The sequence below is a fragment of the Eutrema salsugineum genome, unplaced genomic scaffold, assembly GCF_000478725.1.
Source record: "Eutrema salsugineum unplaced genomic scaffold, Eutsalg1_0 scaffold_2, whole genome shotgun sequence".
NCBI classification, from domain to species: Eukaryota; Viridiplantae; Streptophyta; class Magnoliopsida; order Brassicales; family Brassicaceae; genus Eutrema; species Eutrema salsugineum.
In genome coordinates this window covers 2,749,807-2,777,285 of record NW_006256829.1, presented here as the reverse complement: position 1 = coordinate 2,777,285, position 27,479 = coordinate 2,749,807, and the positions used below count along the sequence as shown (strand labels likewise).

The window sequence follows — 27,479 nt, the reverse complement described above, 5'->3', positions numbered from 1 at the left end:
GCAAGCTGCGAAATTGTTGTAATTTTGTTTTTTCTTATCTTTTCGACTTTTAAGGAATTCATAATATAGAGTTAGGTCCTTTCTGAAAAGTTTAATATTTTTAGGTGACACTTTGATTTTTTTTTAGAATTGTATATAGGTATTAGAATGCGCTATAATTCCGTCAATTGATCTTGAAGTCAAACCAAAAAAACTAATATGAACACATAAAAATAAATATTAGTTTTTTATTAATTTATGAAAAAAAAAATTAACAGTAAAAATCTATGGAAATTTATTAACTGATTCCGGATTTGACTTGATTACAATCATCATAATGAACAACAAAGATAAAATACTTGCACATGGGACAACCAACTAACAAAATCGATTTAGTTACGGGTCGACTCAAAATCGAACCGGATACTGCTTTTGCACAACACAACACAACATAACAGTTGTTTTATAGCCGTTTCAGATCTTTCAGATCTTACCCTGTAAAGAGACCGAACATTATCGCTCCCTAACTATATTTTATTTTTACTAATCACTATGCATATGTATATTACAAGGGAATTATAACTCATGTTGTGATTCCTACAAATGTAATCATTTTGTTGATACCTTTGACTATGCTAAGGTTGCTCTTTTGCCCTTTGCTTCTCTTGACTACAAGCAAAATCAGTTTTTGATGTTTGTTAGTAATCAACTTATGGGTATGTATAAAAGGAAGGGCATTAGGGAGGAGAGAAGAGAGAGATACCGATTTTCTGGAGTCCAGAAACTGGCTATATATGTCATAAAGCTTTTGTTTCTCGGTTTCGGAAACCGATGGTTTCGTTTTAGAAGCGATCGACTTCAGAAGAGGATCAGTTATAATTGGAGTTGTTCCGGTCTCGGGTTTATCTTCTCTGTTCAGAAAGTCATGAACAGCTCCAAGCTGCGCATCTGAGAGAAGAGCTTGAAGATCAGCTCCACTAAAGCCTTCGGTCATCTGAGCTATAGGATCTAGGTCGATATCATCAGCCATCGGAAGCTGCAGATATGTGCACAGACTTTTTTTCTGTCAATTTAACTTGTAACAAATATCGATGCCCCAAATCTACATAGAGGATTCTAGTTTATATGATTGTTCAGATATGTAACATTAAGGGTTTCAAGAAAAAATTATCAGCAGAAATGATGAAAGTACTAACCTTTCTAGAAAGAACTGTAAGAATCTCTAATCGCTCTGGTGGGGATGGGAAGTCACACATAAGAAGACGATCAAGCCGGCCAGGCCTTAGGAGTGCAGGATCAAGTAGATCTGGTCTACTGTTAATTGGAAAACCATTATCAAGTCATACATCTATCTTTTGTATGTAATGAAGACATAAAGCGCGGACTAAGAACAGGGTTCAACTTTCATGCCTCTTATATAATGTGGAATTAGTATCAACTGTTATATCAGTAGAATTCACCGCTTGCTGTAGATTGTATGAATGCATCGAACACTATATATATATATGATATGGAAAATATAGACGTATTCTGGTGTGCATACCTCGTTGCAGCAAATACAAAGACCCCGGTTAGAACTTCAACTCCATCCAGTTCTGTCAGGAACTGCGCAAAATAAATAAATGAAATGAGAATATGAGATGTTTGAAATTTACGAAGATTGAATATGCCGACTTTGAAGTAACTTACTTGATTAACAACTCGATCAGTTACTCCGGTATTGTCATGTCCTCTCTTGGGAGCAATTGAATCGAATTCATCGAAAAAGAGTAGGCATGGTGCTGCGGCTGCTGCCTTTGAAAATATATCACGGACCTGAGATATGGATGTTTGTCGTTATTGGATATGTGGAACCACAAGGGTAACATTCTTCAAATTTTGAGACACGAAAAAAATGGCAGAAAGCTGTCTAAAAACTCTTTCTATAGCCATTTTTCATTCAGGTTTCTTTACCTATCTATTGTGTAAGACTTAAGTGACCAGTAACCACTACGCAGGATAATCCAACAGTAAAGATAAAGCATGCGCTACTGAAGACATAAAAAAGTAGATGATCATCTCAAGAGGTTCTTGAAGATGCAAAACAAAGAAAAGTGTCATTCTTACAGCTTGTTCAGAAGCACCGATGTATTTATTTAATAGCTCAGGCCCCTTCACTGAAATAAACCGTAGGGAACACGCTGCCGCAGCTGCACCAACTATGTGTGTCTTCCCACAACCGGGTGGACCATATAAGAGAACATTTGATCTCAAACGCAGAGGAGACTTTGCAAAGATTTTCGGAAATCTGGATGGCAGCTCAATCATCTGGACATGGCAAAGAGCAAATAAGTTGGATTTCCACAGCTAATTCTCTAAATAACTACTGATCATTCGAACTGTAGTTGTTAGCATAACTAGCAACTTTACGTCATCTAGCACAGTGGAATTATTTCCGTCAGATTAATTCCCAGATAACTCAACTTATATTAACTCAGGCATTAATAGAAAGTATTGTTTCCCACTAAAGCAAAAGTAAATTCAGTAAGGGAACTTCGAACGATATACACATATGCTAGCAGATAAAACCAAATAGATGCAGGTTGACGATTCTTCATGTTTACAATTAGGAAATCAATATCGGCCAAATTTCCTACCCACACTATTTAGACATCACAGGGGCAACAAAATCAGATCTGGCAAGCGACATGCTTATATACCTCTTTAATAGCATTTTTAATATCAGTCACACCTCCAACATCTTCCCACCCCGAACGGCCGCCTTCAGAAGCAGATTTTGTGATGTCACGCATGGCAACAGGCACAAATTCATGCATAGCTCGAGTAAAGTCTTCTTCGACCAAAGTATATTTGGATAAATTGGATTCACAAGGTAAATGCCGGCCAATGGCAGCATGAACAGCTCTATCAACTAAAATTTCCTGGAAAAAGAGTATCCAACGATAGCGCACTGTAAATTAACGGGCAGAAGGATAATCAAAAGAAAAAGAAATAAAAAAAGAGCCTCGAGCAGCCATGGGCATGAACCCAAATCAAAACGAAAGAGCAAGCTTGAACCCAGAACATATATCACATGACAATCACAGATAGTAATAGCTCTACGGTCTGCAACATTTCTTTCAAATATCTTTTCTGCTCACGGCACAACATCACATCTTAAAAGCATATCGAAAACTTTAAATACCAGGTCATACGCATCATATCCTTCACATTTTCCAGCTAACTCGAGCAATATGTCTTCCGAACACTCTAATAGGCGTTTTTGTATCTCATGTTTCAGTATGGCCCCACGTTCAGAGGTAGCAGGAGCAACCAGTTGCACATGGAAGTCAAATCTCCCTGAAAGTATCATATGAATCAATTTACGTGAAAACAGGTCGAGGTACTAGTATAACAAGTTTGTACCTGATGAGCTCAATGTCTGCGGAATTTGTTCTAGAGACTGTACGGAAGCAACAAATGCAAGTGGACCAATTCCACAAGAGGAATTCCTGTATTGCTGTTGAGTGAACGAACATACAACTGTTAACTAAGTGGATATAACACTTGAAACAGTGAACTGTTAGACCTGATATTTTTGAGGAGTTCATACCCCATAATCATCTATAATATCTGTCAGGAATTTTGTAAGCATCGTGATCGCATTCGACGCTTGAGTTCCTTCGGTATCTGAAGATGATGAGATAATGCTATCAAGATCATCTAAAATAATGACAGATGGTGCATGTTCCAAGCCTTCAGCTATAACACCAGAAAGGACTTGATGGATGTGTTGAACCTTCTCCAAGGCAAGTGCAGAACAGGATACCAAAATCCTGCACAAGGAAAATCAACACTTAGTCACATTTGTACAAGACTGATTCTCTCGAAGATAGATGATGTTGGTTGGAGTAGATCAGTACAGGCAAACGTAAACTATAACCACTCACACATGTGCCAACAAGTCTTTTTGTTCTTCAAAGTACTTTGCAGCAGCTCTTGCTAAAATTGTCTTTCCTGAACCCTATCAGCCAGAAGATCACGAAGAGGTCATTTCAAACATTAGGAATAACAGGAAACTATGATAAGACTGGAGCCAGGGAAACAATGATTCCCGGTTGTGAAAAGAACAGATCTAAAGCTTTAATATAAACACCCTGATACTTATGCCTTGTCAAAGGGATAGCTTTGGAGTGGGTAACGTAATAATGTTAATCGAGAGATAGAATCAATTGAGAACTAAAAACAAGTAAATCCAAGGGGCAAAATTGCACTAAAATCATTATGGAGGGATACCAAATGGAACAACAAAAATGTGAAGGGGAACTCACAGGAGGCCCGTATATGAGAATATGTCCAGGTGAAGGGATACTGAACTTGCTAAACCACATTCCAGCTTCCGGAGACAACAACACGGTCATCCCTACATATCACAGTAGTTGGCTTTAGGAGCAGATCTGTTCATAAACATTTTCCAGATCCGATAAAATACGCATGTTAAAATCAACCACATGTGAAGATTGCACAAAAGACAGATGATCAAGCAGTTTTAGTTGAGGTCAAAAATTTGCTTTGTGGACATTTTATATGTAACTAAAACGTATGCAATAACAAAAACTAACACAGACTGAAACAAACATTCAAGCAAAATCTATGATATCAGAAAGCATGACACAAGGCCTATCCATATTTGACTTATTTAGTTTTTTTTTTTTATCTGCAACCACATATTTATCTCTCTGCATAACATAAAGGGCCACCATGACATTACATTCAAGCAATATGATGCTAAGAGAGAAAAACCTACTCTTGATAACATCCAACACAATTGAGCCCATCCACGCTAAGGAAGATAGATCTGTGGAAACACCTTTATTGCAGTGTCTTTCTTTAGCAGAGGAGAAAAATATAGGTTCACCAAGATTCATCTTCTCAAGCACCGGCTCAATATGCCCCACATTGTCCCTCTTCTCACTTCTATCCAAGGTAAGCTCATACACAGCAAATTTATCACCAAGCGAAGGCTCGTCAGAGACTTTCATTACGTACAAAATTTCTAAAGGAACATTTTTATCCTTCTTCCTATTTTCCAAACGATCATTAACAAGAGGCTGCCCATCTCTGGGCTTATAAGATTCGAGCCCTCTCACTTCAAAATGGAACAACGTTTCTCTTCCTACAATCAACGAACTAACATCAACGCCTGTGAGTGAAGCAATAGCATCAAGTTGTGCCAATGACCACAGGCGAGTAAGGCGTTCCAATCCTTTCCTATTCTTAAGTTGATAGGCATTATCTTGTTCTTCCTTAATATGCAACTCCTCAGATGAAAGAGCCGTAAGAACCTTATCATGCACAGACCAGTCCAGAACATCCACATTGGTGGTCAGGCCAGAACGTGGATGACTGCTTTTTCTATTAAAACTATGATTGCCAAGCATATCAGTACCTCTGTCAAGCACCTTTTCCTTTTCAGAAATCTTGAAGACGCACGACGAAAGTGACAGAGCAGGAATTTCTTTGTTCACATTCACATTGCATCCCCTTAAGTAAACCCCTACATAGAAGTCATAACTCTTACTCAGACATTGATGTTTTTGTGGTAAAAAAAGCTCAGTTGAGAATGGAAAAATGCAAAATGGTGCATTCTATAACTTTTGGATTAAAAAAAATGCATGTCAACTCTCAAAAGCCTTACAAGTTTACTTCCTGACAGTTACAGCAATAACGTATGATATTCTAGTGTCCCATACTGTGGATAGCCAGAAGAATGACGTTAACTCAGTCTTTCCGTACATTACAAAGACCAAGCTGAACAGAATCAACATATAGACAAGCTAATTACACCAACATCAAAATTTTGGACGTACATCAAAACAAAAGCATCTGTATGTTTAAGCAAAATTTACTCACATGAGTGAAGGCCTGCTCCTAGATAGAGACGAAGAGACTCGACCATCATTAGATGTCCTTTAGCAGCTAAATCTGAAAATACAAGACGAAGAATTGCTCGACGAGGCTCTTTCTTCGCGCTAGGAGTGCCATTCTCCACCACCTTCGAAGCTTCGCTGCTTTTCATATTTAAGGCTTCGTCCTTCTTCGCACTACCTTTCAAAGGTATTCTAGGGGATACCGAAATCATTTGAAGAGATTCTAGCGAATATTTCTTGGCAGTTTCTGGATGAATATAGGCAATGGAAGTGAGGGCTACCCTTACATCAAATCCTTTGACATCAGCTTCATGAAAGGCTGATCTAGTGGTATTTTGTACACGTAACAGGATTTTCTCATTGTTGCATTCTTTATCCGAAGCAAAAGCATCAGAACCATTTTTCGCGTTGAGATTTCTTTCACGTCTCTTAGGAGCCACAGCCACTTCAGTTCCTGTCACAAGTTGTACTGAAAACGAGCCACCAGTCAAAACATTTCACTCATCAACAAAATTGTCATGACTGTAAGCATAAGAGACTAGTAATCATGGTCTGACCGATCCATTTGGTATCCCAGGGAAGCTAAGTTAAAGAAAAAGAAACTAGAAAAGTATGGTAACAAAAGTGCGGAACAGAGATGGTCTTACCCACCCCTTTTGGTGGAAATGTTGAGACCACAGCGAATCTTATAACAGTTCGGTCATGCAACCACAAAGGGAATTTCATGGTCTCGTGAAGAATCCTCACCTGAAATACGTGTTTCGTAAGTTCCCTCAGCAGACCATTGGCGAACTGATTATGCCAGTGCCTTACTAACTTGCAATAAGATCCAAATATTTTGGAATGATGATACGAACAGAGGCACGATGATGAAGTTTACTATCCAATACCTGACTAAGTATAGCTGACTCGGCAAGTTCTGCATTGAGCTCGAGAATTTCCCAATCATCTTCAGTCTCCGGTTCCACTGTTACTAAAGTAGCCTTCGGCACATTGGAAAGAACTCGAACATGAACAACTGTACCATCCGGCAACGAAATGCTTTCCGCAAATACTCTAGCGACCTTAATGGAGTAAACAAAATTGAAAACGCAGGGGAAAAGAAGAGTATCAGGCCTCCAAAGACAGAAACGATATCTAAATTTGAATTAACGGGATCAAAGAGAGAGAGACCTCGATCGCAGAAGAGGAGGAGCTAGAGCCGGACCAAGCAACTGGCCAACGGCGGTCACCGGAGCGTAGCTCGAAAGGGAGAAGTGGAGGGAGAGGAGCTGAGCTAGTGGATTGAAGCGTTTGGAGTATATGATGAGGTAGTGAGACGAAACAGTCGACGCCGGCGACAGTACGAACCACCGCTTCCGTTTCCATCGCGCCGGAGAAAATGATTTGCCGATTGCCAGACGTGTATTCCCCAAGCTTTATCTTCTTTGTCAAACCGAGCCGGTCACTTATTTTTGTTTTGGGCTTCGTAATCTCTGTTTAGGCTTTTATAATTTAAAATTGGGCCTTTCAAATTTGTATTTGGGCTTTTTAAAAGCTGTACTTAGAGCATGTTCATCAAGACTTCTTAGCAATTTTGGGCCCGAAATCATAGGTGTTTTAGATTAAAAAGAAAAGAAAAAAACTTTATTATCTGTGAACCGATCCTTAACTAAGGGCTGCAAGAGGCAGGTTCATACGCCACGTGTAGCCTGGGTATTGGGCATAACTTTTTTGTTTTACCATCTCTCATATCTTTTTTCTGGACCATTTTTTGTTTTTGGCCGATGATTTTTGTCGACCATTTTTCTTGATTTTTGTCTGGGATTGAAATTGTGGATATGCGATTGCTGAAGAGAAGAATTAGTGGAGAGAAGATTATGATGATGAATCCATGGAATCGAAGTTCTAAGGATTCAAATTCGCCAGGAAATTTCCGTTGGGGTTTGGATTGAGAAGCGTTCTCAGAAAAAACGACGACGCAAGCTGGTCGAGATTTCACACTGTAGATATCGAGCAGACATCGCCGCGAATCCAAACCACCACAGTCGCAGTCGAAAGCGCCGTCGTCGATGTCGAGAAAACCGACATTAAAAAGCCGCCGTCGTCATGTTTTGCTGGTTATCATTTCTTGTATCTGCGCTTTGCTTGATTTGATCTTGTTCAAATCTGTTTTTGCAGGGGAATCTGTATTTACAATCCTTGATTAATCTCGCTTCTGTTGTCTTCTGTCTTCTTAACTTATTTTTAATCTGATGCTTTTAACAGCTCCTGCTTTGGTTACCACTGGCCTCTCTAAGCTCGGTTACAACTATGTTAATATCGGTAATGACTCTAATGCAGTTTATTACCATTCAGTGTGATTGTTTGATAGTAAAACTTCTCTGGAGATATTGTGAAAACATGATTGAAATTTTTGTTTTGTTTCGTATATGATTGCTGAGCTGAAATTGCTCGTGACGACAAGGTATTATCACCAATGCTGTATATTATATATTACAGGCTCTTCTTTTACTTGGTTGTGACATAAAAGAATATGACCAAAGAAACAATGGAGATCGTCGCAAATAATGGGGTCATTGCTTCAAATTTTTTTTTTTTTTTTAAGAATTCTATGATGGGGTTCACTATTGGAAGATAAAAACATGATATGTTCTTAACTTTTCAGTAATCCAAAATTTAGTATTATAAAATTGTTATGAACCCTAAAGAGGAGTTCTTTGATGGAGATGCTCTTATGTTCTTACTTTCTTCTTTGGATTAAAGCTACTACCATACTCAAATCATGTTTATGGAACTATTTGTTGGATTCAGAGATTTTACATTTAGGGTCTAATCTGAAATAGCAAAATCCAGAAAAATCATGCGTAAAATAATCTTTTGTTCCATGGGTCTTCTATCAAAAACAAAAAATACATCTAATGAGAGCATGATATGTATTCACAATTTCACATAAAATAATTCAAATACAAAACAATAGATAGGACACTAAACAACAACCAGCTATAAATCAATCCACAAAATGAAAATTTTTTAATTTTCACTATCCATCATTTAGAGAATCCAACTATAAATTAGAACCATAAATTAAGTCCATACGGATAGAGAAATGTATCACCAAAAAGATAATCAGAAGAAAACAAAAATGAGACATCTAAAAGATACAAACCAAAGTAAATAACAAAACGAAAGACTTGTTGAGTAGAATTTTAGAGACGAGACAATTGAGAAAGATTAATGGGGTAACAATCGGATTTGGAGCCATTAAAGGCTCTAAGAGCAATAATGAGATTAAAAGCTTGTGTTGGATGAAAAGCATCCCAGAACACGTGTCGATCTCTGAAAGCACATGGTACCGCTAGTGGCAAACACGTAATTTCTCCCCTGTTCCTCCCTACTCCACAACATCCTCTATCCGTCACTTCGAATCCTACAAAACATCAAATTAAATCATTAATTCCAAAGACAGTTTATATATATACATGAAAAAACAAAGCAAAAAGCCAAACAACAATTCATAAAAACGTTATTTAAATGAAGAGTAAGATAGTTAACCGTAAGCAAAGGGGTTGGTGAGGATATCAACGGCGGCACCATAGGTATTGCCATAGACAAAGACGGCGTCGCGGGCGGTTATGTTGTCGGAATTGAGACGATCCACGAGAGACTTGAGGCGGTCGTTGAAAAGCTGAGCCATCTCATTAACCTCCTCTACACATTCACCCGGCGGAACCGCCCTAGCTGCTAGTTGGTCCGGTATGCATCCCAGTGGACCCACTCCAGCTAACACGAATTTCCTAAAACCCTTTCCATACAATTCCTACACCAACATATAACTCGAAGTTATAGCATGATCAGTGTTCTTGTAATAATAATCTCTGCCACATTGAATATAAACACATATGTATATATATATTTACGTTTTAAAAAACACACGTACGTAATTTAAGGGTTGAGTAATAATTAATGAACTTACAAGGAGATGAGAGGTGAAATTGGAGAGAAGGAGGTCGGCGAAAGAAGGAGGGTCGTAAATGGAGCTGGTGAGGAAAAGCGAAGGTTTCAAGTAATTGTTAATGTAGTCATTGTTCCCCAATGAAACCACCACCAATGACTTTGCCATGTACTCTTTTACTGACTCTATCCCTCTACTTATCTCCATTAATGTCTTCTCGAAGTTCTCCACTTGTCTTCTCATGCTGAATCTCTCTCCCTTCATGCATGCAGTCAACCCTCCATTTAATTTATTAATGTTTTTTTTTACGGAGGCTATTAAATATAAAATACTCATGTGCATGTCTCACAAGCAAATGTCGCATTAGTGAGAACTGATTTCTAATCTTCATGCACCCAATCAAAGTCATTCGATATTAAATACATTTCGTGATTCGATTCTATTGGTTGAGTGAGGACTGTTTCCGTTTAGGGTTTAGTCATAAAATTTAATAAAAATATACGTCAAATACACACACCAAACAAAAAAAAAATCAGACGAAAATTATTTGTTTTTTTTTTGAGATATGATGAAGATAAGAAAAGTGCGTACAAGATGGCGACCGGTTTCTTCTAAGATTCCTCCGGCAGCGGAGGCATAGTTCACTCCCCGGAGAATGTCAACTCCTCCGTCTACTGTTTCAATATACGCCGGTATATCCGGCAGCCCTATCAACTCTCCTGCATGCACTCATCCACCCCCATTAGTTATTTAATATTTTCTCATTTTATATAAAAGAATGATTGATTAGGTATTCCAAATTGTTCATTTTAACACAAAAAGGGTAATTATTGTTTCTTAAAATTTTACATCATTGATTGACTCCCAATATCCACATGCATGTAGAGAGAAACCACATATGCATTAGTATTTTTGTTTATACTAGTATTTATGAAAATATCACCTTAATTAATTTTACTAGAATGGTTAAAGGTAGTAAGGTACACAACTATCGATCTGCTTCATTATATTCAAGCAAATCTTAATAACAATAGTATATATATAGGCACGCAGATATATCTATAGATATATACATATATGTATATGTATAAGACGAATGTACCAATGAAATCGACGATGGTTTTGCCGTTAGAGAAGCGACCGGTGGGTTGACCACCGTCAAAATCGATGCCATAAGGGAGATAGTTGGACCTAGCTAGCGAATTCAAGCGGTTATTGTTTCCATTGTCCACCAATGAGTCTCCGAACACAAACATAGCCGGAAACATTGCCGGCTCCGGCGAATCATCTCCGGATGCTATCACTACGACGGCGAGTACCACTACTACAACGAACCATGGAACAGGTATTAATGATTGTATTGTGAAAGACATCATCAAGTCTTTTTCAAATCTAAAATTTTTGTGTTCAAGGAAATGTAACACTCTCATGAGACTAGTGCATGCATGCTCGCTTGATATATATATATATATATATACATATATATATATATATAATATGATAATGAATTTGGTGGTATCAGTGAATTTAATGAGCACTGTTGTCTGTTGACTTTATTACAATAAAAAGAAAAGGCAGCCAAGACAAGCAGTATATAGTCGACACGTTGAGCTCGACGTCAGTCACATAATGAAAACCTTATTGGCTTTCTCTCATATCTCAACCTGGAGACGCCCTAGAAACTATATTGCTTTTATTTTCTCATTAATTTATAGTGTTTAAGTCTTAATAACATTCTCTTTGGTTATGGTTAATTAAACTGAAATATTCTAGATATGCTTCTCTCGATCGAAGCAGAAATACCTTCTCCAAACCAATTCGCAAATTTATGGGGTTTCCCTCTTTGAAGATCAACAACGTACCAGAAGATCTATTATCTAACATATATTTCAAATTGTTTATAATTCTAGGTATTTATTTTCTAAAATTGATAGAAATCCGGAAAGTATAGTACAACCTAGAGGCTAGAGTAATAGATAAGAAACATGAGTCAATGTAGAAAATATTCAGCACGAGAAAAAAATAATTTTACACACGGAAACGTAAAATTGACACGGACATGCGATTGGCTGATCTGATCTGAATTTATTGTCTTCATTCTTCCGATTTTAGGTTCTGTGGTCATATGCCTCAATCTTTTTGTTAATCGTGTTATTATTTAATTTATCACTTACTGGACCGACCGAGTCGGCATGGTTTGGCGGGTTAGGCCCATATGAGCTTGTTCTAATTTTACTTATTTGCTTTAGAGAAAATGGCCTTAAATAATGAAATTTAAAGATAGTGAACGACACGAGAGATTCAATTAATATGAGGGTAAAAATCACAATACACAAAACCTAAAAATTGCAGTGTAAGTGCACGGCCTGTGAGGAGAACGAGATTTGAACATTTGTCCCAAATCAAACCAGCAAGCAAGCAACGAATGAGAAAGGAAAAAAATAAAAAAGTTACTCAAAGAGGCGCAAGATAAACGGTGCAAAAGTCTAAGACCAGTCTGCCATATTTACTTTCCGGCAGATAAATTTCCATCAAGGGTTTGCTCTGAATCAGCTTCAATTGGTAAAAAATCTTTGCTCTGAATCAGCTTCAATTGGTAAAAAATCTGTCCTTTCCATTTGCGTGTTCATTTTAGGGCTCCATTGTAGTTCTGGTGATACAAATTCTCGGTTTTCTCTATAGGTTCATTGTGTAAGATTCCCAAGTATCAGGTGCAATCCGGAGCAAGTGAATTTTGAGGAGGTTAGTGAATTTTGGAGTGATGAGTGGTGTTCCGAAGAGATCTCACGAAGAGGGTGTTACTCATCCATCATCTTCATCAGCAAAATACCCTCACGAGGATTCAGGATCTTACCCTAAATCCACGCATGCGCCTGTAACTCCACCACCGGCTCAGATTCATCAGCAACACCACCACCATCAACAACCTCATCAGCATCTCCAGTCTCAATCTCAATCTCACCTTCTCACGCTTCCTCATTCCCATTCTCATCCACCACTTGCTGCTGCTTCTGCTTCTGCGTATGAGGTCGGATCGGTTAAGGGTCCGAGAAGTGAGCCTAGAGATGGAGAGAGACGCTCTCCGCTGCAACTCGTGTATCGGTCTCCATCGCTGCCAGCGACGGTTTCTTCTAGTGATCCCCATTTGGCACACACTCCTGTGCTCTTGGACCAGAGAGATGGTACTAAGGATGTCAGGGAAACTAGGGTTGAGAATAGAGAAAACAGGAGTGATGGGAGAGAGATTCAGGGTCCTAAGAGTGATAGGGATGCCAAGTTTGAGAGACTAGGCGATGATTTTAGTGGAAAAGGTAATACCGGAAGCTATGCTAGGAATGATGGGAGAGAGACATATGGTGAGGGGAAAAGGGAGATTCAAGTTCCTAAGAGTGATAGGGACGCTAAGCCTGAGCGTCTAGGCGATGATTTTAGTGGAAAGAGTAGTACTGGAAGCTATACTAGGGATACAAAGTTTGATAGGGAGAGTCAGATTTACAATGAAAAAAATGCTGAGATTAAGATGGAAAAGGACGGGCATGCTCACTCGGCTTGGAAAGACCAGAAGGATTACCATAGAGGGAAGAGAGCTGAAGGTTCGAGCGCAAATGTGGATCCGTGGGTTGCATCCCGTGGTAATTCTCAAGGCTCAACTGAGGCCGGAGTAAAAGATTTCTCGACGCCTGTGGAGGGAGCACATTTAGATGGGCGTGAGACCGTTGGAGAAAACAAGGTTGATCCGAAAAGCGAAGATAGATTTAAGGACAAAGACAAGAAAAGAAAAGACTTGAAGCATCGAGAATGGGGAGACCGAGACAAGGATAGGAATGACCGCAGAGGATCCCTGCTTGTTGGCAGTGTCGTGAGCGAACCCAAAGAGATTGGAAGAGAAGAAAGAGAAACCGATAGGTGGGAACGAGAGAGGATGGAGCAGAAAGATCGAGAGAGGAATAAGGAGAAAGAGAAAGATCATGTAAAGAGAGAGCCACGTACTGAGAAAGAGGTATTGCAGAACGAGAAAGAGTTGGGAGAAGGACCTACCAAACCTGCAGAACAGGAATATGTGGCACCAGAGCAGAAGAAGCTGAATGAACCGGAGGGTTGGGAAAAAGATGAAAGAGAATCAAAGGATAAAAGGAGAGAGAGGGATGGTGATTCCGAAACAGAAAGAGCTGAAAAGCGCAGCAGAATCAGTGAAAAAGAATCTGAAGATGGGTGTTTGGAGGGTGAAGGAGCTGCGGAGAGGGAAAAAGACGCCTTTAATTATGGAGTTCAGCAACGGAAGAGGATGCTGAGACCTAGAGGCAGTCCACAAACCACAAACCGCGACCGTGTCCGTTCACGGAGTCAGGAGAACGAAGGGTGAGTCTCTCTGTCTTACACATTAATCTTAGACTCCGTCTAAGTATTAGCCTCTCATATCTTAGCAAAATCATTAATATTTTTTACCATTTAGAAAGACATGCCAGGATTGGTTAAAATTTGAACCTACATTTAGTATAATCTGCGGGTGATAAGACATTTTACGGGCGATAATTGTTGAAATATCTTATTACAGTACCATTATTGTTTTTTTCACGCAAGAGATAAAAAAGCCTTTTAGGAAATTATGCACCCATAATTGTATTTTGTAGTGTCACTTTATCTCTTTAGACCCAAATTTGTAGTTCCTCTGGATATTCTTCCCTACCGCCTCCTTTTCTCTCTGTATTAAGATTATCTTCTCCTGTATTTCTTTTTATCATGTAAGTTAGTTATTGGCCAAGTCCTTAACTTTATTCAATCACTGCTTGCCTTTTAACATATCATCCATGTTTGATTGTGTTTATTTTGCAGGGTACAAGGTAATCACTCGTTTCGATATCCTCGAGAAAGGATAGAGTTGCACTGCTTGGAAAACAATAGTAAAAAAATCGGTTAAATTGCATTCGTTTTTACATGTGCATTGATAATGGTTATCTACGAAACACATCTACTTGATAACCAATTTATATCACCCTTCGTAGATTTGACTTTAGGTCGTAGTTCGTTACTCTCACAGTAGAATGTCAAATACAAAAAGATTGGACCAAAAAGTCGGTTTCATCCTCAATGCTACATCAGATTTGGGCTGCTTATTGCTTATATCTCCGTGTTTTTCAGGATTGGTCTAAGGTTTAGGTCAACTAAACATTATCAAGTGTTTGCTACTTTTAATCTTCTACAATTTTATACTTCTGCTGTTATGCGAAAGAAATTTGCAGTTTATAATTTAGTTAACAGCCTGTTGAATTTATTCTACTGAAGATTCAGGCAAGTCAGAGGTGTCGATTGTTGTTTACAAAGTTGGGGAATGTATGCAAGAACTGATAAAGTTGTGGAAGGAATATGAAGCTTCTCAGCCTGACAAAAGTGGCGATTTTGCAAGTAATGGCCCCACTCTTGAAGTTCGGATTCCAGCTGAGCATGTAACTGCTACTAATCGCCAAGTAAGACGAAGATACATCAAAAGCTTTTTCATAATCTCTATTATTGTTTTTCCTTGTGTGGTGTGGTTTCTGATATAGCTATGGTTCCAATCTGTATCTCTGTTTAAGCTCAATTGATATACAATGCCTCGGGTAACGCAGCTCTTTAGAGCATCCCTTATCTGTTGGCTCCTGAGACATTTGGCTTCTGTTTATGCAGGTAAGAGGTGGCCAGCTATGGGGAACAGATATATACACAGATGATTCCGATCTTGTTGCTGGTACGTATCGTAAAGATTCTTTGCAATTGATGCCTTGGTTCGGTCCTAACATCACACTGATTCTCGTCTATTTGTCTTCTAGTTCTCATGCATACAGGTTACTGTCGTCCCACAGCTTCACCTCCTCCACCGACTATGCAAGAGTTGCGCACAACCATCAGAGTCTTACCGTCACAAGATTGTAAGTTAGCTTTTCTCTATCTGCTTTTATTCCCCTTTTATAATTTAGTTTTCCATATTTATGTGCAAAACTTCATACTATATTGAGCTCCTCTCTGTGTTATATTAAGAGAGAACTTTTATCCAAACTTATTTAATCGATATATTTGTCAGACTATACCTCCAAGCTGAGGAACAATGTCCGCTCTCGAGCATGGGGAGCTGGAATCGGATGCAGTTACAGAGTTGAGCGGTGCTATATACTCAAGGTAATTTGACATCTGTTCGTTAATTGACCATTTTGTTTTCTTGACAATCTTTGCTCAGTATGTGCCTAATATCCAGTTTAGAAAGTAAATTAGTGTTCAATTACTTATGAAATTTCTGATGTTATGATTCCAGAAAGGAGGTGGTACTATTGAACTCGAACCCTCTCTTACACATTCCTCAACTGTTGAGCCAACACTTGCACCAATGGCGGTTGAGAGATCTATGACCACCAGAGCTGCAGCTTCGGTACTTGACTTCCAGTTTCGAAATTTCTGAATCTCATGTCACTTGGATTTTAGAATTTGATCAGAGTAATATTAACAGATGGCATATTGGCTCACATAGTGTGGCCATATTTGACTTTCAAGCACTGATGACTTGTTTATCGTTTTGTAGAATGCTCTGCGGCAACAAAGGTTTGTTCGAGAAGTAACAATACAATACAACCTCTGCAATGAACCTTGGTAACTCTCTGGAGATTTTCGCCAAATGTTTAAAGAAATGTTCACTGAGTTTCCTAATCTTTATCATCCAGAAGGAATCAGGTTTTACTCACGCAACGATTTACTCTTTTGCAGGATCAAATATAGCATAAGCATTGTCGCAGATAAGGGTCTCAAGAAGCCTCTTTTCACCTCTGCACGCTTGAAGAAAGGAGAAGTTTTGTACCTAGAAACACATTCGTGCAGGTATTCGAAAATCATATAAAAAACACCTGTTCTTTTTTTTTTTTAACCGAGATTAGCGAGATCGTAGAAGCTGAGTCTAATCTTTGTATGCAAATAGGTATGAGCTCTGTTTTGCGGGTGAGAAGACTATCAAAGCAATCCAAGCCTCACAACAACACTCATCCCAAGAAGCTATGGAGATCGACAACAATAACAAGTCACAGAACCATCTTCCTCATCTAACAAACGGTGACAAAACAGATTCAGACAACAGTTTAATCGATGTATTCCGTTGGTCGCGCTGTAAGAAACCTCTCCCGCAGAAGCTTATGCGGTCTATCGGGTTTCCACTCCCACCAGATCATATCGAGGTTACCATTTTTTTTCCGATTCTACTCTTGTTTGGACCTAAAATCTATTGGATTTTGATTAGTAAACAATTGATGAATGTTTATGGGTTTTTTGGAATTGAGAACAGGTGTTGGCGGAGAATCTTGATTGGGAAGATGTACAGTGGTCTCAGACTGGTGTTTGGATTGCTGGAAAAGAGTACACACTTGCTCGTGTCCATTTCTTGTCTCCCAACTAGAAACAATTCATCGTTTACTCTTTTTTTCCCCTCTTACTTATGAAAACGTTAATTTGTCTCTCTTTATTTTATTTTTATTTATTACTAAAGAGATACAGTTTCTTTGGCTTGTCTTGTCTTGTGTTCTTCTTTTTCTTGTTTTTCTTCTGTAAAATATATTTAATGTATTCAAGTTAAATGGTTTGATTGTTGATTTAGTATGATAAGAGCAATATAGTCGTTCAAAAAAAAAGTATGATAAGAGCAATATAGATAATCCCCCTTGTTCTTTTTCTTCTTCTTGGTTTCCATTTTATCTAATTAATTGTTCTTTTTAATTACGGTCTTCATAAAAAAAACAATTAAAGGTAAAAAATTTGGAGTCAGAAAATTTCTGATAAAAGTATGATTCTGACTCCTGATTAAATTGACGCAAACAAAAAAAAAAATGCTGAAAGACTGAGTGACGATTAAATTCTTCTCTCTCTCACAAATTCTTCTAAGCAAGCAAGTTAGCTTCTTCGATCTTCCTCGTCTTGTTTTCGTTTCTGAATGTAAGTTTTTCTCTTATTTTTTTTCGAAAGTTTGTGTTTTTTCACAAAATTGATCGGAATCAAGTTAAACACTTGTTGCTCCCATCTTTTTTTTAGATTAGGAATCGAATCGTTGCATTTGGGTAGGAGCCCTAATTTCAAGGCCATGACTCATGAGCAATAATCGCTCAGTTTTCTCAGAACGGAGACTTTCTTGTTCAAAATTAGATTCTGAGCTAGGTCTTGTACTGAGCTTAGAGGTTCGCTCATTCTCTGATTCTCTTGCGTTGCGTTTGGGTTGAACAAGCTGTTTTTTTTGTGTGGTGTGTGTATGTGTTTTCCTATTGAAGAATGTCTGCTGATCTTGGTGATGATGAACCTTCCTCTGCTTCTGGAGATGAAGTAAACGTCATTGATGGACACAACAAGCGCATGCCTCCAACACCTTCTGCTTCTGGACCAGCCCGCAAGAGAGGTCGCAAGGCTTGTGGTGATGCCATAGTTGAAGCCATGCTAGAAATCGCAGCAGCTTCCAAAATGAGAGCAGCAGCTTTGACTAAGAACGGTGACAGATTCTCTATCAGCAAATGCATCAAAGCTCTGGACGACTTACAAGGTGTTGATCAACCTACCTATTTTCTTGCGCTGGATTTGTTTGAGAACCCGAGTTCCCGGGAAATTTTCATCTCTTTGAAATATGAGAAACGATTGAAGTGGCTACAGGGAAAATGTAGAGCTAAAGAATAGCTAGTTTTTTTTCTGTTTCTGTTTCTCTTCTGTATGTTATATAGTTCATAAAAATTTGATCTTTTTGAAATGGTATCGTTGATTTAGCGAGATGCGTCAGTTACTCATGTATGATCACTGTTAGAAACTTTGATCATAGTGACATTGTGGAATTACTTTGTCATCTTTGGCTATACTTTCAGATTCGTCCACTAGTAGCATCGATTTTGACATAGAATTGGATGAGATGGAATTAGTTGCTGCAGCTGCTGGTTACTTGTACTACCACAGTCGAGTAAATCAACCTCAGAGTAATTCGTCTCCTACAATCTGTACATACTTGAAAGACTTGCTAGAAGGAACCGCTGAGAATTGCAGGGAAGTGCTTCGGATGGATAAACATCTGTTTCATAAACTATCTGAAACTCTTCGGTCGAAAGGCCTGCTGCGAGATACTCCCACTGTTTTGATAGAAGACCAGGTTGCTATATTCTTAAGCATCATTGGTCATAATCAGCGAATCAGAGTAATACAAGAGAGGTTTCAGCTTTCTTGTGAAACCATTAGCCGCCATTTTAACAATGTGCTAAAGGCAATTAAGTCGTTGTCACGCGGGTTTTTCGAGCCACCACCTGTGGAAACGCCTATAGAGATAGTCAAGAGCAAAAGGCTTTATCCATATTTCAAGGTAATGAAAGAATATATCATCATCAAAAACTCTAGGTTTAAGTATGTGATGCAATAATGTTCTTCATCTTGCTTTGTTTATATACCCTCTCCCTCAGGATTGTATCGGAGTTATAGATGGCTTGCAAATTCTTGCTAACCTTCCTGTAAAAGACCAGTCACGGTTTCAGAACAAGAAAGGCATACTTACTCAGAATGTGCTTGCAGCTTGCACTTTTGATTTGCAGTTTGTATTTGTATACCCGGGATGGGAAGGCTCTGTTGAAGATTCACGCATCTTAAGAGCTGTTCTAGATGATCCAAGCCAGAATTTCCCACAACCTCCCAAAGGTTTTAACTTTCTTCTACATACAGAATATCCCTTGAGATTTTGTACAAGTTCCATTTCAGTAGAATGACATACCCTTTTTCCCAGGAAAATACTATCTTGTCGACAGTGACTACACAAACACAGAAGGATTCATCGCTCCGTACCCTGGAACTAGGTACCGTCTCCACGAGTTTCGTGGCGCAAGCCAAATGCCACAGAACGCGCATGATCTTTTCAATCATCGGCACATGTGTCTAAGTAACATCATCCAAAGATCATTCAGCATTCTGAAAACTCGGTTTCCTATCTTGAAATCCGCGCCTCCTTACACGTTTCATGTCCAGAGGGATCTGGTGATTGTGACTTGTGCTCTGCATAACTTCATTAAAAGGGAAAACGGGATTCATGACTGGCTCTTTGCTGCCGATGGTGAAGATGCTGCTCCAGTGGAGGAACCGCATGGACAAGAAGATGAAGAAATAGAGTTGCTGCACTTGGATTCTACGCCTATGGAGCTTGTTGCTGATTCTCTACGAGACTCCATTGCATTTAGTATGTGGGATGACTTCATGAACAAGTGGGAAGAATGGTAATCAGTTACCTAAGTGGAATCATTGTGTTACTTAGTTAGATCAATTTATTGGAGGGCATTTTGGTAGTTACATGAATGTTCTAATGAGTTTTTGTTGTGGTCGCTATAGTTGAGTTGGAACATAAATTCTCTATGGATGTAATAAGATATGTTCCCCTAATGAAACCAAATTTTAGTTTTGTTTAAAATAATTTAACTTCTTTCCTAGAAAGTTAAACGATGTACTAAAGATGTAATTGTTTTTAAAACGACATTTATAATGCAATAGAGTAAAATGGATCTCAATAGACTTTATTTTGATAAGTAAAAAGATTGGTTTTTCTCTACATGAATGGATTTTCCACAATGTTTTATAACAAAAAAAGAACAGAGGGCCATTATTATTTTTTGCTCTTTTTTTCCTATACTGAAATTGATTGAATACATATATTTTAATCAGCTACAGCAGACTTACATGATAACTCTCAATCGTTCAAAGACTATCTCTAAAATTGTGGAGCTGGAAAGGCCAGGGGAAAAAAGAAGAGCCAACAAAATTATTTACCAAAAACTTATTTGTTAAACAAAAACCCTTTTTTCTTGCCCTTCTTTCTCTGCACAGCCTGCAACGAAATTAGCAAAACAAATCCATCAATCAATACTTCTCAAAAAGCTAATCTTTGTATGATTAGTTGCCCTAATGATATACTTCGTTAGAAAAGAAACGAATCAGCGAATATATAATCAAAGAAGATAACTGATTTAACTCCCACAAACGTTACCTTCTTAATAAATAATCTGAGGGTGAGCACAATTGTATCTCTTGAGCTGCCAAATTCAACACAAAAACAGAAGATTTGCTGCTTAATACAAGAAAACGAAAACTTCAATGAAGACTTGGAACACATTAAACAACTCCATCTAGAAAGTAAACACAAGCAAAATATGCAATTTCTTCAGACTCAGTTTAGACTCATTGATGATTCTTACTGAATTTAGAGAAAAAGGGTCTCGATTCACTTTCATACATTTTCATCGTTTTCATAGACAAATTTCTGCATTCACACGACGTAGGAGTTTTGATCTACTCTACATCATACTGTCATACAAAGAAAGATAAGTCCTACTTACCAGCTAAGATCTGGTGCATCGTTATCCACCCGAAAGAGATGCTCCACGCCATCAGGACCAATAATCACGAAATCCGCAGGCTGATCAAAGGGAATCATAACCTAAAACAAAAATAGAAAGATAATAGTATTAGTCCATTTTTCAAAGCTAGTTACCTTCAGTATGTTTATATAATGCAGCCCGCATTGAATTTATAAGAAAAAGGAACAAATAAGGCAAGACTCTTACAGCGGTGGAAGAGGAGAACTTTTCTGTAATTACAGGATCATTACTAGGTTTGATGCTGTAGCCTTCTTTCTTAATAGACAAAGTAGCTGCTTCCCATATATCCATATAACCAATCTGTTTTAGAAGAGAGATCACATAGTAAAAAAAATCACACCCCCAAGTGAGAGAAGAACGTAGAGGTATGTGAGGGAGCATTTTAAGAAAGTCGAAGTGCACATTTAAGTATTGTAGACGATGAGAATTGTCATACCGAATAGGAGACCTTGAATAAAGCATGACTGTTATAAAGGCTCTTCTCTATATGGCTCTGCATCTCTGGGTCTGTGTAAATAAAAGAGGAATACAATTACCAGATAACTCCAGAATAATGGTGCAATAATCCCGACAGTATCTAAGAACAATAACTGCAACGTAAGATTAACGAGAAATTGTCTTATAATTTTACAGTAAAGCTTATGTCAAAAGGAGCTAGGATTGAGTTATCCAACAAACTGAAAAACAGCCAGAAGAAACCAATACTGAATCATAAACTGACAAGTTATGTAATTTCGATTTCTTTAACTCTTCCGGCTAAAAACAAAAACAGGTCTCTCAGTAGTGCTTCTGGATAATGGATCGAACAAGAAATGGATTTAGTTTTGTTAAGATCACGAGCGACCAATTCTTTTATAAGTTGAAGCATAAACTTACGACAAGTAATCTTGCAATTCTCATTGGCAAAGACCCTCACAAGCTCCCCCTAGAATCACAAAAAGAAAAAGATGAATAATACTAATCACATGTAAAACTGAAAACCAGTCGGGTAACCAAATGGTTCTCACATTTAGCAGAATTATAAAATTCACAAAAATATTTAAACTAATGGATGATCAAACTTCTACAAAACACCTGAGTCCAAATCCATGTTTTCCACAGAAAAGCGAATTGAAAGCTTCTCAAAGTAAATCCTCATTCAGCAGAAAAGATTTAAGAAATTAAACCTTGCGGTTCTTGTCGTCCAAGGGGTGAACTTCAATAGCAAGGTATAAATCAACATCATCGGCAGTGACAAGATAATTTGGCTTCTTTGCTCCTACGTTTGGATATTGTCAACAATTGAGCTCTTATCGCCATATATAATTATAAGGGGACAAAAAAAAAAACGAAAGATAGTCTTTGAGTATAAATCAAAACGGTAGTAGGGGGAAAATGTGTACCCTCAATGTAATTCACTGATCCGTCTTCCAGATGCCGCACCCACTGAAATTTTCAAGAAGGGAAGATATATATCAAACATGAAAATGTGAAATATGACATAAACCGAGTAAATAATACAGCCTTCAATTTAGCATGCACCTCAAAATTACATTTTGTCGTTCCATTGATGGAGTGACCAGAAGCCTGAAGCTCCCGTCCAGGAAAAGGTTCTCCAGATATCTGTAGGTCTGCTATAGCTGGCAACGGATCATCATCTGCAGCTGCAAGGAGTAATTCAAAATCTTTTAAGATAAAGTGAAAGACTGATGAAATTGGAAATATGCCACTAATATTAGAAACCATTACCCTCGGAAAATGAAGAAGATGGTTCTTCAAGAACTGGGGCCAAAATGGGGTAATTTGAGGGGCTTGGATCATCAAACCCAGATACATAATTCGCATTTTCCAACGTTTTATTTGTATCTGCTTGTACTTCTGCATATGCATCATCCATAAAAGTATTGCTGAGAGGCTCACGAAACTGAACACGGTTATTTGGTCCATGAGATTCACCTTGATTAAGAGCTGGTTGCACTGGCGTCTGAAAGGCTCGTGACCTGCTGGAACAAAAGACACATTTGAACATCTAATAATTTCAACACTACAACCAAAAGCACTCATTCTTCATTAACTGCATTGCATAAAGCTCAGGTGAGGACTGAGAAAATATTACTATGCTACAAAGTGAACTATTTAATGGCCATATAGATCAGTAACACGAGGAATGTCCGAGAGTAGCTATGAGTCAATAAATGTATAATTGACAGGAAAGCTTAACAATATGAAAATGCCTGGTATCTGCATACAGCTTAGGCCAGCCCATTACCCAAAAATCACACTATTCTTTGTTTTCTGCATTATACTTATATATATATATATATATTCCTTCTTTTCGCCATTCATTATTAGCAGTAAAGTTAGTGCATTAATACCTCTCAGGACCATCAAGATGGTAATTACTCACAGCTGAGGCACCACGCCCATCTTGATGTTGGTGTTCTGGATCTGTCTAATAGAAATAAAAGAAGGAATAATGGATTCAAGTCACTTAAGCACATTGATATTACACAAAGGATTATGAACTTACTGAGTATCTCGAACCCACACCAACAGGGTGATATGGTGACAGAGGCGACGCATTTGAGTGGTTTACATCTGACTGCCAAGGTGCTAATTGGTACTCTGTCTCCTTTAGCTTTGTCTAGTAACAGACAAGGAAAGGATCAGAACGAATCACTTTATAACAAATTAGTAGGCAATATCTCCAGCATCAATAGTAGGAGCAACAGTAATTATAAATTAAATAAACGCTGAAATTTGATGCTAGCAAACCCCATACCCGCATATCATACCTCAGTTAGATGGAGCTTCTCCTGCAGATGCCTAAACAAAACCTGAATACGAATGAAACATAGATGTAAACATCAATCACAAGTTTTGTCGGGAAATAGATACAATAAAAAGTTCACTCCAATAACAAGGAACCAAGGAGTGGCTTCAGTTCTCTGTCGAATGTGCTCAATAGTTACTCCGGAGACTTTTTTACATCACTTTTTAGTATTATATTTTAGCTTTATGAATTTCAAGCGCGGTGAAGCTGAAACTTTTCCAGCCAAAATAAAGAGCAACCACCAAAACTACTATCTAACAGTATATAGTTTTCTAAGATAGACGATCTAAAGTACAAACAAAACTATTAATAAAAGATAACAACTTGAGATTTTGGATCTAACCTTCACATTGCTAACAATAGACTGAGAATCAGAGAGCTGTGGATGCAGCGAATATTCCGATAGAAGAGGCAACAAGTACGATACAAATGTCGATCTCTCCTGCTCTGCAGCCTGGTAGAGAGAAAAGGACTTTTTCATTAGATGTATAAATAAAACTGAGGTGCCAAAGACACATCCGATTTTGACAATTAAACCATAAAAATGATTGGTAAAAACTGATGGAAACTGAGGATAACTAATGGATTAGAATACCATGGTTCTAGAGTCAAAAATAACAACCAGATAAAAGTAGAAACGATGATCAACAATACATATGCTAAAAAACAGACAATTATTGTCGCATATCCAAAGATACAAGATGATAATACCTGTAAGGCATATGTTAGGCGTATATTTTCCTCAATGATCTCTTGTCTGTATGAGAGAGCCTTTGATGCAGCATCAACAAGGTCTTGCTGTTGTTGATCAAATGCCTGTCGCAAGAAGAAGGATAAATGAGCCTCTATATGGTTACGAGAACAAGAAAACAAAAGTTGATACAAGAAAGGTAGACAGATGTCCAAATAAATAGAAAAAAAAAGCTCACCAAACGCATGTGCGCGATACGCTTCTCCAAAACATATTTTTCATTGCGTATTTGGGCTTCCTAAAAACAGGTCAAAAGGTTAGTCAGACAATGTAGTGTAAAGTCAACCAAACATACATAAAAAGCTAGAGATTCACCTTGACAGAATAATCAGCAAGATATTTTCGTAACCGCACAATCTCTTGTTCCTGTTCTTGGACCTTGTGAATGAGCTCCTGATACATACATAATCAGGGAAACATTTTCTCACTTTCACTAGAGACGGAAAACAAGACTTTGTAAGAGTGACTGAAACCTGCTTCCATGCATTCCCCGTATTATTTACATCACCTACGGGCATCAACTCATGAGTAGACGAGTTGATTTGTGAGTCACGATCTCCTTCCAATAGTGGTCTAAACAAAGGAAAATCAGATAATGAATGACGAGAATACACTGTGGTGATGCAACTATGGCTAAACGATGAGATTAACATAAAACTGCAGCAACAGGCAAGTATTAGTTAGAGGTCAAGTACCTCATAGGAGAGAGCGATATTGTAGATGGCGAAGAAGACACATGAGAGGCTTCCCCACCACCTACACCTCCTCTTACATTTCCGTTAGTCATGATTCCATCAGAATGGTCTTCAGAACGATTACTCACAGTAGGTGCCTCTCCATTTGGATGCCTATGCTGGTGAACAACTAGCATACCTGATGAATCAGCACCCGAAGCATTGATCATGCCCTTCTTCCGATCAACTGGACTAACACCAGCGGCCGACTGGTGAATCGGGGAAGACCCGCTAGTAGTAGCATTCGAGTGATCTCCTAGATCAGATGTTTGAGGCAAGGATTCACCTGATTTCTAAGAAAGGTAGAGAACAAAGGCAAACTAGTATGTAAACCACAGATTTACGTAGGGAAGATCCTTGAGAATCACTAAGGACCAGAAGCAATGAATTTTTTATCCTTTTACCAGAAAATGCAAAAACAATAGCTACTTACATATTTGGCAAGCTCCAGATATCTTCTCTGAAGTTCAGACTTTAAGAGGTTATTCTCCTCCACCTGGTCAGAGAAATATATAAAACAATAAGAGACGCTCAAGATGACCAAGAAAATCCATTCTGGTGGACGCAAATCACACTGTGTCCAAATCATTCCTCAGTGTAATTAAAACTGATTTAGATCAAACCACCCATTGTGCAGCAATAAATGTAAACCCCGATATATTCATTTCCATTCCCTAGCATTGGTTAGAGGAACTCGACCTGCATCTTTTGCAGCCTTATCTAAACTTACACAAAACCTTAGACGAGAACTAAAAGTGATGAAATGAAGTGACTGAGAAAGTAGTAAAAGTTCTCTCATTTCAAAACAATTTCAGAAATACAGAGAGGGAGAAGCTAAATATGAAGACAGACCTGCTGCTTGATTGTGGCTTCTGCGGCTTCAACAGCTTTAATGACCTGAAACAAGCTATCGTTTTTAAGATCGTTTTCATGGGATTCTCTCAGTTCCAGTCCTGAAAACCTCTCGGCAAGTCTTTCCCCATGGCCGTTGTCCATTTTTCAATCCCCGAAGCTCACGAAATCCGAAAATGGAACCCTCGAGAAACTGAACAGAAAACGGCTCTAATTTCCGCCTACTCTCAAAATCTCATCTAGGTTTTCTGGTAACCAATCACCATTTAGGTATTACCCGAAGAGACACCTTCGAGATTTCAACAGTACTGAGAAGAAGAAACAAATTCGAAAAAGAAAAGAAATTGAAAACGAGCTTGGAGATTAAGAAAGAATGGTATGATATTATGATTGGGAACGAATGATGAGGATGAGTTTCGAATCATACGAGAAAATATAAACAGCGATAATAGAAGCTCTTTCCTTCTTCTTCTTCGAGCAAACTCTCTCAGTTTTTCTTCTGGAGTTGTGACCTCAGAAATGGGTTTCTCGTTTTTTTTTTTTTTGTTCGTTCCAATTCTAATTATTAAAGTTGTTTTTTTTTTCTCTTTGACAGTGTTTATTAGAGATATAATATTCAGCACTCATTGTCTTAAATAACTTAATATGATTGCTACACCATTTAGTTTGTTATTAGTATTTCTGCAATCACACAGTAACTAACCACAGTTCGGATTCTTCTCTCGTAATATTATAAAAATATACAGTACAATACAATAATATCTCTTTCTAATTTTCTTTTGTATACATGTGTACCTTTGTTACAAAAACAAATATTACACACAAGCTTATTTGAAAAGGAAACAACTAACTTTTAACAAAAAGGGGAACAACCAGGTACCTTCGCTGTATTAATTATTAGGCAAAATTCAGATATATAAATATTAGATTTTGCTTTTTATTTGAAAATAAACACGATCATTTTACATGTAAAATAGAGAAAACAAATACTTCTGTAAATCCAAGCAAAAAGGAAAACAATAAAATCATATGTTACACATCTCACAAGCATTGGTTTAATTTCATAAACAATATCTCCTTCTCTGTTCCATGATTTTGCCAACAAGATTTATTATAAT

At 38.0% G+C, this 27,479-nt stretch overlaps 5 protein-coding genes across 11 annotated transcripts; 2 read left to right on the top strand and 3 right to left on the bottom strand.

Annotated features, from left to right (window-relative positions):
- Positions 1 to 257: 257 nt before the first annotated feature.
- LOC18017603 (peroxisome biogenesis protein 1) lies at positions 258 to 7,325 on the bottom strand. Its single transcript, XM_006399282.2, has 17 exons — positions 7,062 to 7,325; positions 6,779 to 6,952; positions 6,536 to 6,635; positions 5,872 to 6,357; positions 4,766 to 5,515; positions 4,290 to 4,381; positions 3,909 to 3,982; positions 3,572 to 3,794; positions 3,385 to 3,478; positions 3,164 to 3,318; positions 2,679 to 2,900; positions 2,086 to 2,286; positions 1,669 to 1,794; positions 1,523 to 1,584; positions 1,176 to 1,293; positions 743 to 1,015; positions 258 to 648 (listed from the first exon to the last, which is right to left on the bottom strand). The coding sequence occupies exons 1-17, from the start codon at positions 7,254 to 7,256 to the stop codon at positions 610 to 612; spliced, it is 3,384 nt and encodes a 1,127-aa protein (XP_006399345.1). The 5' UTR covers positions 7,257 to 7,325; the 3' UTR covers positions 258 to 609.
- Positions 7,326 to 8,935: 1,610 nt separating this feature from the next.
- LOC18017602 (GDSL esterase/lipase At5g08460) lies at positions 8,936 to 11,265 on the bottom strand. Its single transcript, XM_006399281.2, has 5 exons — positions 10,925 to 11,265; positions 10,414 to 10,541; positions 9,844 to 10,080; positions 9,423 to 9,687; positions 8,936 to 9,297 (listed from the first exon to the last, which is right to left on the bottom strand). The coding sequence occupies exons 1-5, from the start codon at positions 11,250 to 11,252 to the stop codon at positions 9,077 to 9,079; spliced, it is 1,179 nt and encodes a 392-aa protein (XP_006399344.2). The 5' UTR covers positions 11,253 to 11,265; the 3' UTR covers positions 8,936 to 9,076.
- A 951-nt stretch (positions 11,266 to 12,216) lies between these two features.
- LOC18017601 (zinc finger CCCH domain-containing protein 13) lies at positions 12,217 to 17,430 on the top strand. 3 transcript variants are annotated; one of them, XM_024155865.1, is made up of 12 exons: positions 12,217 to 12,418; positions 12,505 to 14,181; positions 14,656 to 14,663; positions 15,112 to 15,287; positions 15,487 to 15,547; positions 15,630 to 15,728; positions 15,881 to 15,975; positions 16,109 to 16,222; positions 16,373 to 16,440; positions 16,555 to 16,665; positions 16,763 to 17,015; positions 17,123 to 17,430. In XM_024155865.1, exons 2-12 carry the CDS (start codon positions 12,584 to 12,586, stop codon positions 17,231 to 17,233), a joined length of 2,694 nt encoding a protein of 897 aa, XP_024011633.1. In that variant the 5' UTR covers positions 12,217 to 12,418; positions 12,505 to 12,583; the 3' UTR covers positions 17,234 to 17,430. The 3 variants fall into 3 exon arrangements, with proteins under 3 accessions (XP_024011633.1, XP_006399343.1, XP_006399342.1); XM_006399280.2 differs by having other exon boundaries at positions 15,106 to 15,287; XM_006399279.2 differs by having other exon boundaries at positions 12,257 to 12,384; positions 15,106 to 15,287.
- A 211-nt stretch (positions 17,431 to 17,641) lies between these two features.
- On the top strand, positions 17,642 to 20,220 carry LOC18017600. 2 transcript variants are annotated; one of them, XM_024155870.1, is made up of 5 exons: positions 17,642 to 17,766; positions 17,863 to 18,361; positions 18,675 to 19,159; positions 19,257 to 19,488; positions 19,574 to 20,220. In XM_024155870.1, exons 2-5 carry the CDS (start codon positions 18,097 to 18,099, stop codon positions 20,059 to 20,061), a joined length of 1,470 nt encoding a protein of 489 aa, XP_024011638.1. In that variant the 5' UTR covers positions 17,642 to 17,766; positions 17,863 to 18,096; the 3' UTR covers positions 20,062 to 20,220. The 2 variants fall into 2 exon arrangements, with proteins under 2 accessions (XP_024011638.1, XP_006399340.2); XM_006399277.2 differs by having other exon boundaries at positions 17,643 to 17,766; positions 18,096 to 18,361.
- Positions 20,221 to 20,342: 122 nt separating this feature from the next.
- LOC18017598 lies at positions 20,343 to 26,899 on the bottom strand. Of its 4 annotated transcripts, none has more exons than XM_024155868.1 (22): positions 26,362 to 26,899; positions 25,943 to 26,005; positions 25,471 to 25,802; positions 25,249 to 25,348; positions 25,091 to 25,168; positions 24,954 to 25,013; positions 24,736 to 24,840; positions 24,368 to 24,478; positions 23,987 to 24,028; positions 23,722 to 23,835; positions 23,567 to 23,643; positions 23,148 to 23,194; positions 22,941 to 23,069; positions 22,734 to 22,855; positions 22,595 to 22,637; positions 22,379 to 22,470; positions 22,089 to 22,137; positions 21,649 to 21,719; positions 21,399 to 21,512; positions 21,171 to 21,271; positions 20,822 to 20,867; positions 20,344 to 20,662 (listed from the first exon to the last, which is right to left on the bottom strand). In XM_024155868.1, exons 1-22 carry the CDS (start codon positions 26,503 to 26,505, stop codon positions 20,612 to 20,614), a joined length of 2,091 nt encoding a protein of 696 aa, XP_024011636.1. In that variant the 5' UTR covers positions 26,506 to 26,899; the 3' UTR covers positions 20,344 to 20,611. The 4 variants fall into 4 exon arrangements, with proteins under 4 accessions (XP_024011635.1, XP_024011636.1, XP_006399338.1 ...); XM_006399275.2 differs by having other exon boundaries at positions 23,148 to 23,191; XM_024155867.1 differs by having other exon boundaries at positions 20,343 to 20,662; positions 22,941 to 23,194.
- Between the last annotated feature and the right edge of the window lie 580 nt (positions 26,900 to 27,479).